This window comes from Rutilus rutilus, assembly GCF_951802725.1.
Source record: "Rutilus rutilus genome assembly, chromosome: 18".
NCBI lineage: Eukaryota > Metazoa > Chordata > Actinopteri > Cypriniformes > Leuciscidae > Rutilus > Rutilus rutilus.
In genome coordinates this window covers 22,116,003-22,130,496 of record NC_140231.1, presented here as the reverse complement: position 1 = coordinate 22,130,496, position 14,494 = coordinate 22,116,003, and the positions used below count along the sequence as shown (strand labels likewise).

General features: G+C 39.1%; 1 protein-coding gene across 1 annotated transcript in view; it reads right to left on the bottom strand.

Annotated features, from left to right (window-relative positions):
* Positions 1–1,844: 1,844 nt before the first annotated feature.
* LOC311276666 (transmembrane protein 132C) overlaps positions 1,845–14,494 on the bottom strand; it is a 135,970-nt gene continuing 123,320 nt past the window's right edge. The window contains exons 6-9 of the mRNA XM_084386456.1: positions 10,174–10,382; positions 5,872–6,139; positions 4,093–4,284; positions 1,845–3,379 (exon numbers count right to left, since the gene is read on the bottom strand). Of these exons, the coding sequence (XP_084242582.1) occupies positions 2,261–3,379; positions 4,093–4,284; positions 5,872–6,139; positions 10,174–10,382 (1,788 nt within the window). The 3' untranslated portion in view covers positions 1,845–2,260. The remainder of the gene's footprint in view (positions 3,380–4,092; positions 4,285–5,871; positions 6,140–10,173; positions 10,383–14,494) is intronic.

Genomic DNA, 14,494 nt, shown 5'->3' with positions numbered 1-14,494 from the left:
TGAAGGGTTGCATGGTAATGTCACATTAACATGGAGTAAAGCCTCGCCGCACTAATCATTAATTAGTCTGGCCTGTCTCAGAGGGGAGGGAGCAGCACCATCCAGCATTGGGATCCTGCCTGTATAGTCTAGCACTAATGAGCCTTTAATGTGCAGGACAGAAGAAATGGAGTACATCTCACATCCAGAGCTATTGTGTCTGCAATAACCTTTGAATTGATACATGGTACTCAGATGCTGCATCAACACTTCTCGTTCAAGCCTGTGGTTTACTGCGGTGCAATGGGGTAAAAATTATAGTCTGCTCTGAGAACATTTATTATATGCAGCAAGGTTGAGTCGAAACATTGTATTTGCACACTTACAGTAGTTCAGCAGTTTTAAACACGTAACCTTTATTTGGAGACTTGGGTCATGCGCCTGTCAAGGAGAATGACCATCAAAACCTGCATGACCCCTTGAGGCTGCTGGGGTGAGAAATTAGTGCCATCAACTGGTAGAAAGTGGAAAAGCAGGATGTGATGTTTTATTTAATATGCAAATAGAAAATAGTGGTGTAATGCAAAAATTAAAATATGGTTTTCATGGTCATAGGCAGTGCTTTACAGCTCATAAAACAGACTACATTTGAAAAATATTCTCAGACGCTTTGCATCTAAAAAGTAACTCAAATGCTACATAACAAACAAGACTGATTACATACAAGGGAGACATTTTTCAAGAGTACTGACTTGATAGGATCACTGACTGGAATCTTGAACACTGGAAGAACCTCCTTAAATGATTATTCCTCTGTGGTCTTCAAGAATATGTTTGCATTTCATAAATGAAAAGGCAAGCAGGGAACAGCAGAGATAATTAATAAATAAAATGTATAGTATTAATTAGACTTTATTCTAATTAACAGTCTTAAATGAGACATTTGCATGATCCAGATGGACAGATTTAGTTTTTTAGATCATCGGATGTCATGCCAACACACCTGGATGAGGAATTAGTCGGTACACACTATCGTAGAGAATGGTTTATGAAATCAATTGTGTTAAGGGTAATTGAGTATTGATTATGTCCTTTATGATGGTTAGAAATGGTTCTGAAATATAGATTGAGTGTTTGACTAATCAATTTATTCACATTTTCTTACCAAAGTATGCATGTCTCTCCGCTGCATCGATCACATTACGTCAGGATTGCACCCACAAACTCACCAGATCCAGTTAACTGTATCCTAATTATTAGGCTAATCAGTGGATCATTCATTTAGGTAGGTTAGATATTTCTTTTTCTATACGTATGGGGAAAAACTAAGTAGAATGGAACTAAAAGCAAAAAAAAAAAAAGAAGAAAAAAAGAAAAAGAAAACAAAATGCTATAGCACACGTATATAAGCAATTGGAGTGCATACCATCTATCATTCTAATACTGTAAACAACATATTATACAATATTGATAACACTACCTACAACAATACAATTTGCTCAACAGCTCTCAAAGAGAAATGGAGGGTCATTGATCTGCCTGTTTTCTCAGAAGTTTTCCTCTGTATATATATGTTCATTCAAACTGTTGGTGGAAAAAGTTCCAAAATAGACATTTTTTCGTCCATACTTTGAATTCACATGCTTTTACAAATGGGAGTCAGTCTTTTGAGAAATACAGTAGACGCACTAACACGGACAAGAACAGAGATGTATAAAAATATGTAAAACCCTACAAAATGTATTCTCACTCATCGTCAGAGCCAGTCAACGTTCAACTCATGGAAATGCTTTTCATTAAGTTTAAATGTCAGCTCTTTGTGTGTGTGTGTTTTTTTTTTTTTTTTTTTATGATTTTTTGGGGGATTTTCACTCACAGAAAGGTACCACCACCAACCAGGCTTTAGTGTGATAAACCAAGAAAACAAAAACAAAAAAACAAACATATATATATATATATATTTCAAAATAGAATGGAATATCCTCTTCTTCAAAAAAAAGAAAATATAGACAATCTCAATTGAAACATTTCTCATAATCCAATGTTTTCACATTCTCAGTGGTTTCACAACCATCTCTGTTTTCCTTCTTTCCTGATGATGAACCCTCATGACAGTTGCCATGGAAACAAGACCAGATGAATGGCTTGCCTTTTCATGGTGAGATATGAGTTTGTCTGAGTGCAGTAGAGTCAGGCCAACCCCCCACCCGACCACCACCTTATCCAGAAGGCATATGGGTGAGCTACGCTTTTGTCTGAAAAATACATAACTTCAAGCCAACTATGCGATATTCTTAGTAGCATTTTCGTTTAACCTTTCCATATAATTTCGGAGCTCTTTGGAGTCCCCGAGCTCGATGTCTGGGCAAACCCATTTGATTTCGTTCTGACCAATGAGAAGTGGACTTATGGATGGGCAGCCATTGCTGGGCTTGCTATGGCTAAAAGTGGTGAACTTGACTCGTTTCCGTTTGGTAGTGGGCGAGTTTATAGACTCGCTCTTGTGATCTCTTCCAGTGCACACTGAGTCAGAGGCCGACCTGTGGACCTGGCCTTGCACGCTCTTCTGAGAGGAAAGGCCATTGAGGAGCTGGCTACCTTCCTCCAGGCCCAGCCCAGAGTCCATGGTCCCGCCCAGCTCCTCTTGATCAAGACACAAACCCGCTTGGCTTTCCAAAAGCTCTGCGTCATGGCCCAACCAAACCCAGTCGTGGGCGTGAGTCATGGTCTCCTGGCCCTCCAATGGGAGCTGCTTGTTGCGATACTTCAGGGCATAGGAGACGCAATTGATTAGGAATACCAAGATGGCCAGGCAGAAGACACCTAGCAGGGCGTACATGCCTATTTCCAGATCTGTGAGCCCGCGGCGAGTCTGCAGCAAGTCCTCCTCCGTGTTATGTCCAGGTGTAAGATCTGCTTGAGCTGGGAATTCTGAGAAATCAACCGGAATATCACCAGCTGAGAGCCTGTCACCGCTTGCTTTTCCTGGAATGGAGGTTTTGATGGTGGTAGCGCCTCGGTTCATGATTCCAGCCTCCATGTCTGAGATTGAACCTCCGTAGTATGGGGCATTGGGCCTGTATCTCCTGTCGCTCGCACTGTTTCCTGTTTCATCGGCACGGCCGAACTTCACATGGACGTTCGCGTTGCCTGCGGCCAGAAGTGTGCGGCGCTTGGTTTTTAGGCATGATTCGGGTCCGTACATCTCCAGGCGGACCAACATGCCTTGCCCTTCACCCTTAGCCACCACCACAGGCCACCTCCAGGTGGTGCTTTTTCTCACCAATACCACCTTGTCGTCTAGCGAGGTGGCTGTTAGGATGAAATGTGCAGGGTTATAGAGGTCAAGAGGGGTCATTGAGCCATCGCTGAACTGAAGCCACGCGCTGACAAGGGACTCCTGAGAGAGAAACACAACATGAACAAATGCTCTCGGTAATGCCAATTTTCTTGTTTCAAGTATGCATGATTTTGAACTCTAATGCAGGATGGTTCAAATGCTTTAAAAGTTCCCAAAATCACATTTCAAACAGATGCACTGATCAGCGGGAGATTCAACCAATTTGCCCGTTTTATGTCTATCAATGTGGAAGAGTGAGGAAACCCCTGCCGACGCTGAGGATCAGTGAAATTAGCCTAATCAAAATGGTTTTTAACGTGAGATGACTGAGAATAAGTGGGCAGCCTCGAACAGCATGATCCACTAACAAACCGCAGCTCATCATCAACATGCGGCCCGTGTCAAACAACTTTGTCCATAATGACAGTATTTATAGTGATTGCACCTGCTCATGGATAAAACAACCCTACATTTCTGAGAAATGGACATGGAAGTATGCAATATTGTGACCTAAAAACCTGAAAACTTCATGGAGTTGAAATTTCCAATGAGATTTCAAAGAGGAAGGAGTTACCCAGGATTTAGAAATAGAAATCAATTGATCAGCTAAATGAATGAAGGAATTAATAAAATGTAAAGAAATAATCAATACATTTATTGTTCAATCTATTGATAATGATTAATCGCTAATAAAAACAATGATAATATCCAATAAATAATAATAACAAATTGTATTATTATTAAATTTGAATTAAATCGTTTAATTACACTACCTGATTAGCATTGTGCATGGTCTCCTGTGTGGTAGCTGTGGCAACGATGGCCCTGTTGCTTCCTGGGCTGAGCTGGAGGTTCAGGGAAAGGCCAGAGACCAGCTGCACACCCAGCTCTGTTATACTGACTTTATCATCCAGAACCCGGATCATCCTCTCAGCCAGAACCGAGTCGGACAATGGAGACATCACCTGGTAAAAACATAGACAGAAATGCTTCAGATAACATTGTAAAACAACTAAAAATTCTCTCCTAGTTTCTCATACAAACTTAGTGACATGACAAAATGAGTATGCTTTGTACAATTTCCAAAATCTCAGTGGCAGCTGTCCGCCCTCTGCCATATGGCACAGGCAAGGAAATGACTTCGATATGAAATGTGATGAGAAGACTTCTAATCTGGATCAATTAATAGCAAAGCAGCCACCTCTATATTTCCGCATTCATTATGTTATAATGAAGTGTCAGAAGCCATTTACTTCCGATCTGTAAGTGGGACTTCCACTGTCACTTGCACTTGCTTCTCACCATCATTTGCAAACCGTTTTTCAATCTAAAATGCAGCAATGCTTAGGTAGAGAAATTATTCTTATTCTGTTTTTATATTCCACTCTTATTCCGAGCGCATTCCTAATTTTCCATTTGAATTGAGAGATTTATTAATTAGACATAAAATAAGAATAATCAAGGGGAGCCTCGGGCCTTACCCAATATTGCATAAGACGCTGCCCTAGTGCTCTACTTTTTATAAAATAAAAGTTAGTGCTTGCTACGCTACTTCAACAAATCTTTTCTTCCAAATAGTCTACTTTGCTCTTTTTTTGAAACCACACGTATTTGCCCTCTTCTAATTGCAATGAATTAGTCATTTAATTTAGTTTTAATGAACTGCACAGATAGGTGGGCCCCTTTTGAAATGTATTTGGTCTAATAGCAAGGTAGACAATTGGTAATTTGGCCATAGTTAAGTGCTGGGTTTTTGATTTCGGAGATGCTGATCTATTAAGCAGCACTAGTTTTCAGACTCCACGTATTCCATCTCACCATTACTGGGCTTTTTATCTGATTTTAATTTTCAGCAAATGGATCAAATCGAAGCGCTCTCCACCTATGGCTCTGCCGTATTTCTTTTGCTGATAGCACTCTAATGGCACTTTCAGCTCGTCAAGCAGGTGTATTATGTGTGAAAGTATATGTGACATCTATAAGAAAAAATGTGCGATTTTCACATACTAACACTTAATTAGTCGGTCTTAATAAAGGAGATTATAGTTTGTGATAGGAGCTGTGAGATGTGCAGATAAGACAGCACACAAGCTGTGACAGTGTGAGAGATGCTGTCTATTTCTCGTCTGACAGCGTACACGTGTCACATCACAACTTGGACTGATTCACCTCTCATCCGCATGGAGAGATTGACAAATGACAGCCTGGCTTTTCCAATGAAAACAAGAACGTCCTCAGATTTTATTCATGCAGTATAAACACAAAGGAATTGCGGCTTAGTCAGCTGTAACTGTTAGTTTTGTTCCTCCAACATGATCAGCTCTGGTCATGGTGTGTTGAGGAAATTACATAATATGCTATAACTGAATCATAATCATAATAAATGAATCATGGATCAAATTTTAACAATGCTGAAAATCCAAAGATTATTGGATTATATACAACCACTTTCACAGACATCTTTTTTTTTGTACAGTGTAGGTTTCGTTTTATGGTACATGATGATACTCTTTTAGAGATAAGATCACACATATTTTCTTCCTGTCTCTCACCTGAACTTTGGTGGTGCCAGTGTTCAGACCGATCAGGACCTGTTCCTCTGACAGCTTGGCCACGCGTTCATCCCCCACCCTTAATGAGTCCCTCACCAGCTCTGTCACGTCCACCTGCCAATCACTCCCCAAGAGGAAGTCTGACTGGCCCTGCCACTCCTCTGGCTCGGCCTCAAAGTGTGTGAGGACACGGACGGTGGTGCTCTGGTACTGTGGACCACAGCTCCGGTCCTTCTTGGCTCCTTCATCCCCATCATCCTCTCCAGACCTGTAGTAAAGGCAGCAACCAATATTAAGTGTTACATCCCATTCTCAATTCAATTCAAATCTATTCTAGTACAATCATCTCATTTAAAATTCATAAAAATAAGAAACAACATATATTTAAATCAAGTGGAAAATAAAATAAATAAATAACATTGAAAAATTAAATGGTTAGAAACAAAGATGCTATACACTAAAAATCTTTTGTGTGTGTGGTCCTGGTAAATGTCCCCATAAGTATGGTAATACCAAAACTGGATGTACAATATTATTTTCTTGATTTTAAATGGTAATGATAAATCAATAAAACAGCCTGTAGGTTATACAATCACTTAAGCTTACATTTACCTAAAAACAAGCTATTCAAATGTCCATAAACTCAAAGAAGAGCATTTCGGTAAATATATGCACTGTATTATAGGCTACATTCATTATATTTTTAGTCTTCATTATTTAATGTGTTTGAATGGCCTAAATCTGCCATGAAAACAAGTTATTTCATTTTATCGTCATTTAAGTGTTTCTATTTCACCAAACAAACTGGAGTAGAAACAATTCTGTTATTAAAAAGTTGATATAAAACCTGCTTGATGTGCAATTTAAATGTTTGTTCAAATCAGTTTTAACGATTTGAGTGTTAATTATTAAATAAGTTTGATTAATTAATTCTTTATTTTCGGTTTTCAGCCAAGTGCATCCTGAATTTTTGGGTTCGGCCCAGAATTTTCATTTCGGTGCATGTCTATGGAAACCCAACGTGTATGTGTATGTGTATGTGTATATGTATGTGTGTGTGTGTGTGCATCTCTGTGTGTAGATCAGTGATGCTCAACCTCTTGTAAAGGGGCGAATTGCTTTAAAAGGCTGTAAACATGAACCCTATTCACATTACATTAATGCATTTCCTCTCCTCACACAAAAAGTCCAGACCAGGTGAATGGCGGGCAGCTCTGACTGTTCCATTATTTTTAATGAGTCAAAACCATCCAAAATAAAAAACAACAGCAGTGGCAGGTTAACACAGTGGCTCTGACCGGTTGGGAGGCCACGCTCCTTTAGACATTTACGCAACGATGCCTGACCAATGGCAGAAACAGTATGACATTTACAGAACACAGGTGTATAAACAAGGCAGGCAGCACTCAGCTGAGGAATGTCAGGTCACAGGAGGTCTCAGGATTAATGAGCTCCAGTCTTACAACAAAACTGCATGTCTACTGCTCTCACAGAGGTAATCAAAATGCTACCTGAGACAGACGTGACCTCGAGCCAAGGGCACATATGATACAGCCAGGGTGCCAAATGTTCAACACGAATGTGAGTAAATATGGGCTTTTTGATGAATACAACTCACCAGCTGGCCATTATCTTAAAGGGACAGCTCACCTATAAATGAAAACGATGTAAACGATGGCTTTGTTCTTACATGTGGGGGTTTGGCATCACAACGGCTTTGTTTCCAGGTGGACCGTTAAAGAACGCAACACACACGTCTCCCGGAAATCCTGGAGAATTCAACCAATCAGATGACGACTTCAAAATTCCGATCAGAACTTCTGATCAGATGTTCAGCCAACGATCCGTGGCTGTGACGTCTGAGGCTGCGACTTCACTCTTAAAAATAAAGTTTCCAAAAGGGGGTTTTCGCAGTGATGCAATAGAACCACCATTTTTGGTTCCCCAAAGAACCTTTAAGTGAACAGTTCTTAAAAGAACAATTTTTTCCTAAATTGTAAAGAACATTTAAAAATTCTAAAGAACCTTATTCCACTTTAAAGAAAATTTTGTTGAATGGAAAGGTTCTATGAATGTTAAAGATTCTTCATGGAGCCATTGATGCCAAGATGAAAATTATGCTGCGAGTCTTTCCTCATTCAAGTAGATAGGGGCTGGATTTGCATGTCTATTACATGTCTATTTTTCTTGCATAGGAAAGAGCTGCCCAGGGGCGTTACGAAGATGGCCGCCGAGTGAACCTGCCTTAAAGAATTTTATGCAAGAAAAATGTCACAAGGACAAAAATATATATTTTTAATAAAAATAATGTAAAATACAGTTTCATGGCCAGTAAGAAATATTTACGAGTGCTAAACTTTCTCAGTTCACTCAAAAAGCTATTTTTGTTATAGAGAAAGCTCAGAATGATGAAATTCCTGATGGACTGGTTCAAGAGGAGGTTTGGTCAGAGAATACATTTGTATCTTCGTAATGATAACATGGAAAAGCGATCTGTGTGCAATCCACGGATTCGATTCCTGACCACCACACATTACTGATGACAACCGAACAACTTATAGCCACACTTATTCCTCAGACTCATCAATGCCTCAAGTTTTCTACTGCTCATTCCATCTGTCTTCCGTCATCCTCTTCTCACTTATCATGCATGAGTCAATCCGGCAGGATTGTTTCTGGCGGAAGAGTAATTAAAAATTATCTTGTGGATATCCGCAGCGTACGGCAACATTAACCTGCATATTGTCTGATGCTAGTGTGTCTACTTCAGGTGTGCCTGAAGACGACCCAGCGGTAATTAAAAAGTCAGCGTCCGCATCCTCCCCGCACCTCATCTTGCGTTCCGGAGGGAGCTCCGCTACATGTTTGGTGTTACCAAGAAACAACAGAGCATGAAAACAGCTGAGGGGAGGGTTGATAGAGACTGGGCAGGTGAGCTGGAACATTATTGGTGCTGTGCAATATTGAGAGATTTATTAAAGTAAATGTAAAAAATGGTTATGTTTTCAAATGACCAGCAGAACCATATTGCATAAGATGTGTGGGATGTGCAGGATATTTTCTGCTCAGTTAAAGATTATAAAACTCAATAGAACGTAGTTTCCAGGCTCTTTTCATCTCAGTAATAATAATTTATAGAAGTTATATAATAATCTCTGAATTAAAAGAGGCATTTAAAAATACACTTTAGGATAGAAATGCAGAGCTGAGGGACCTACAAAAAATAAGGAATAATGCAGGGCAGACTTTTCCACACTTTACTGTCAACTTTAGGCTATATTATGGTTTTCGTATTAGTAAGGTATTAGAAATATTAGTATCGACTGTCACTGATGTGTAAATGTAGGCAGCCATACATTCATGTGTTCAAATAAATTCAACTGTTTAAGTTCTGGAGAGGGTTTTGAAAATTACAATATATATGCTTCAATAGTACAATACTCTTATCTCAAAATATAAAAGGAAAATGTGAGTCCTTGAAACAAAGAGCGTATTTACATTACATTGTTCAAGTGAACCAATTGCGACCCACGAACGTGTAAGCAGGAAAAAAGCACTTGGATTCAGATATTCTCAGATCAGTTTCAGGCTTAATTTATACGAGGAAATATATCTGATATGAATTGAATATGAATTGGAACTAGCAAGAGTTCTAAAGAGCCGCTGCTGCTTTGCGTCGAAATGAGCTAGTTGAGGTGGTTCGGGCATCTGGTAAGGATGCCCCGCCTCCTTAGGAAGGTGTTTCAGGCACGTCCAGCTGGGAGGAGGCCTTGGGGAAGACCGAGGACTAGGTGGAGAGATTATATCTCCACATAGGCCTGGGAACGCCTCGGGATACGTAAAGCAGCGGACAGATCGGATATTACCTTCAATGCGAGTCGTACGCCACTGAAAAAAACGACGGTGGTGAATGACGTCATCTCAGGTTGAAACCAACCGCAATCACACAACTCTTTTCAATACCAAGGCTGCAACAAGGGCTCTCCTCTTTTTTCTCTACCTTAAGAGACCAATGTTTTGCTGACCTTTAAAGATGGTGCAGAATGCAAAAGCTTGTATTATCATTTTGTTGGCGTCCATTGCAAATTGCACCATTTTTACTTCCTCTTCGGCCTAGCTTTTCTGTGTCAGTATGTCTACCTAGGGTTGTTTCGCTTGGTGTATAGTCTAAATGCAGATATCAGATATGGGTCACTTTTAAAAGATGATGTAAACTGGTCGTCCAAAAAATTGGATATAGTCAACAAATCGGAATTGGGCATCAGGACCTGCAGTGTAAATGCGGCCATAAACGTCGCTAACCTCTGGTTGACAGCATCTAAAGGAACTCTCCAGCCCCTGATCTGGCTGAGCTCTGGATCAGACATCTCGATCTGCAGGGGGAGTCGAGGCATCCACACGCTCAACTCAAGCTGAGCACTGAGGTAACTGTAGGTGAAGTTCAACATCATCCGCACTCTCCCACGTGTCTCCTTGCCGTTGACGTACACATAATCGCACCTTTCGGACACCTAAGAAGGATGAATACAAATCAGACAGCAGACAAACAAAGCATTCAAGCAACACTGTATTCAAAGTAGCACTAAATTAAGGAAAATTGCAGCTCTGGGCTGGCCAAGGTATCAGTCTACTTTTCGCTCCAATTTCCTGGCGACCATTTCAAATTTTGAAAGCACAAAAAAAAAAAAAGAGGCCTCTTCTTGTGCTGATCAGTGCAATATGTGAAAAACAGTGTGGCCTTTGTGTGTTTTGTGCCGCTGTTATTCGCTTTCATTCTGCGCTTTAATGAGGAAGATGAGAGATTGGACAGGCTTTGACTGGCCTGTCCAAGTATTTATTTCTGACTACAGTCAGCGGGGGAGTCGTTGTCGTTGATAATGAGAGTGTTTGGATGTCTATATTTCTCAGACTTTGGGGTTGAAAGGAGCTAAGCAGATGGAGAGACGGAAGAAGACAGAAAAAAGCTGAGTGGTCAAGTCTTTCTACAGCAGCAAAGTAATTCATTTGCAGAACATCTATTGCTCTTAGCCAATGCTTATGATACCTGGCAGATAAAATCGTATCTCATCCAATCAACCTGAGGGCTTCTTTAATAACAACAGATGTGGAAGTGGACCAATGGCATGGCTTGGTTTCTGGGCAGCTGCCCATCAGCTCAAAATCCAAGATGACAAGAGTGTCAGTTGTTTGTGAGATTTCCCTAATGTTGTGCCATTTTCTAGAGCATCATACTTGTTACATCTCAATACCAGACTGCTATTTAGCAGCTGCAATAAGTAGCCAAGCTTTCATCAAGTCCTCATTTGGTGACTGCTCAGAGTCTCTCAGGAAATATATAAATATACTCCAACTTTTCTTTTTGAATAGACAAACAGAAAATCTGAACTCAAAGGCATCAAGTCCGTGGTGCATTTATTTAACTTTTGCTTTCAGTAACCATTATACAGCGTGCACCGAACCCTGTGAAATGAATAAGTCATTCTGTGACAATGGCTACAACAAAATTATATCTGTACACTCAAAATAGCATTGACTTTTATGACATAATTGTGGAAAGGTGGATTTAACATAAATGCCAAATACATAAATTACTTAAATGACAAGGTTGTTTAGGTTGGATCACACTTGGAATTAAACGGGTTTCAAAAGCCCATAAAATGTAGATGTAGGATGACGAATGTTTGCGCCTTGAGCACCAAATCAGCATATTAGAATGATTTCTGAAGGATCATGTGACACTGAAGACTGGAGTAATGGCTGCTATAAATTCAGATTTGCCATCACAAGAATAAATTACATTTTAAAATATATTAATATATAAACCAGTTATTTTAAATTGTACACTATTTCAAAATAAATGTCACATAAGTCACATAAAAGATTAACCTTGACATTTTGAACGATAGCGTACAATAATTAGGTTGTGCACAGATTATCTTTTACTGTACTGAAAAATACATATTATTTGCATTTAACTTGGTCAGTAGTAGAGAATAATTTTGTATGAAGTCAAAAGTAAAATGTAAAATATAATATTAAAATAAAAATAACTAAATAAATACACTGTGATTTGAGGGGCCAATTCTTCTTGCTGACCAATTTAAGTTCTCAAATGCACTTACATATTTAATTTGTAAACTTAAACTGCCACTGGTGGAATTTGGATGTAATTAGATAAACACATGGATCATGGACAACATCTGTCAATGTTAGATTTATCCCTGCTGTGAGCTATTTCATAAAACAGTGGGGACCAAATCCACTATGGCAAAAAGTGACTAAAAGTAAATGACGCCTAGGCTTATAATAATGAACAACTGCAGTGAACCTAAATAGTACTATAATTCCCCACAGCAATTATATCTGTTAAACACCCTTTAAATCTGTTAAACTGTCTGGATCTGCCCATATAAATGACATAATGGAACAATTTGCAGTTTTACATCGACAATTGTATTCTTTACTTCCTTACTTGCAGATTGTAAATCTCCTACAACAGCCTGAGAGCCAGAGAGCCTTATGCTCTGGTGGCCCATGAAGGGTATTGCTTTGGGTGTACAGGGCACTGTGGAGTACATGAGGCTTCTAACTTCACCGCAACATGCCCTTCCCATGAGTGTCTGTAAGCATCATAACTAGCAGGTATGGCAGGGCATTAATCAGGAACATTAAGACTGCTGAATAGAGGGACACTTACAGAGGACGTCAAGATCCCCGCAGGGAACTGAGTTGGGTACTTAATGACCCATTCAGACAGGCACACAGAGAGACTGGACTTTGCGGCATGACGCAAGCACTGTCCCTTTCTGTTCGTCTATGTCTGACTGAAATAATTAGCAGAGTGCATCTTGAGCAACTCTAGACCATCACTGCAAGGTGAACACAATGTTTGGGATTAAATAGCAAAAAACAGATATGCTAAAACTTAACTGCAGTTTTTACTGGCACAAATCAGAGTAGCTTTTCCAACTGCGACAAGGTACATAGCTTTTTCTGTCGCTCACAGTAACGATTTTCACAGTAACTTTACAGCTAAGCAAACAGATAATAATCAAATGCATTCAAATGAAGTCTAATTCAAATGAACTGTGGTTCAAATAAATAAACGTAACAAAATTAAACATTGATTGATTTGAGAAAAAAAATTAAATATATATATTTTTATATAATATGTCATATTGTATCAAATGAATGTTGGATTCAAAAGAATATGTATTGTTTTAACTGAACAGGTACAAAAACAACACTGATTCATTTGAGAAAATATTTTAAAATGGTTTACATTTAAAATATAGATTTTTACAGAATATATTTAACACTGATGTGTTTCACTCCATCAATAGTCACAGTCATATTTCTTCAACGTAGTTTGCTGATTTGTGTTATGTTTTCAGAAGAATAGCTTGACTGTACTTCTCTACAAGGGCAAAATTCATTAACTTCAACAGTTGATGGCTTTTTTTTTTTGGTTGAATCTTAATTGAGCTAATAAGAATTTCCACACACTGCTTCCTCTGAAGCGTAGTTGAGCCAAACCCATATCTAAAAGGACAAATCATAGTCTAAGAGATTCAACTCAATTTTAAATAAATGTGTAATGTGTTAACTGTATTTCGCCTTTGTAGTCAAGTTGAAGTACCTTTAATTTAAATAGCTTGTAAAATAACAAGCCTAGTTTTAAAGTAGGTTTTCAAACACTGGGTGAAACGCACTTCCCTTGACACACGCATTTGCATGAACACACATCTAAAAAAATCTGCTCCAGCTCTACAATATCTCCATAACTATCCTCACTTCTGTCTCTGTATTTTCCTCTCTTATTACTCTCTCAGTCTGTCCATATATCTGTCTGTGCAGAAGATCACAGTAAAATAGCCACAGACAATCAGACTGTTTTTTTTTTGTTGTTGTTTTTTTTTACTTGAAATTGTTAACCTAGAGTCTTTTTAAACCTTGGGTAAATGTATTACCTCAATTGTATGGAAAAGAGAAAAGCTTGGACCTTCAGCTAAACATACCCTTTTGTGTTCCACAAAGTAAGTCATCCTGTACAGGTTTGGAAAACATGATGGTGAGTAAATGGTGATATCATGTTGAATGTGGCCAAAAGTGATGTCTGAGTGTAATACTAATTTATGCATTCCACGATTCAATTGTATCATTTGTCATGACGCAATGAAACGGAAGTCATTTTTGTCCAAGTGGTCATACCAAGCTTGTACTCATTATTCCCAGTCTATACTTTAATAAATGACTATGTGGCAGGTATTAGCTATATTATTAGATGTTATTTTGTGGGTTTTCATGAAAATGGCCAGATGGAAGGAGCTCTCCTGTGCAACCAAGGAGTATATTTAAAAAAAAAAGACTATGGGCCCTATCTTGCACCCAGCACAATTGACATTTGTACAACGACGCATGTATCCGCCATCATAATAGCAATTTGACCCTGCTTTTAAAGGGAATGTGAGATGACGCTCTGATTGGTTTATTTCACGTTACGCCCAAACCACACCTATGAGTAATGTAGCTACTTCAGACCAACCCATTTTAGATTTGCATCGGGCGCAAGAGTCATTAAATCCCGCCGGTATTATAGCAACAGCGCCCGAGATCCACCCAC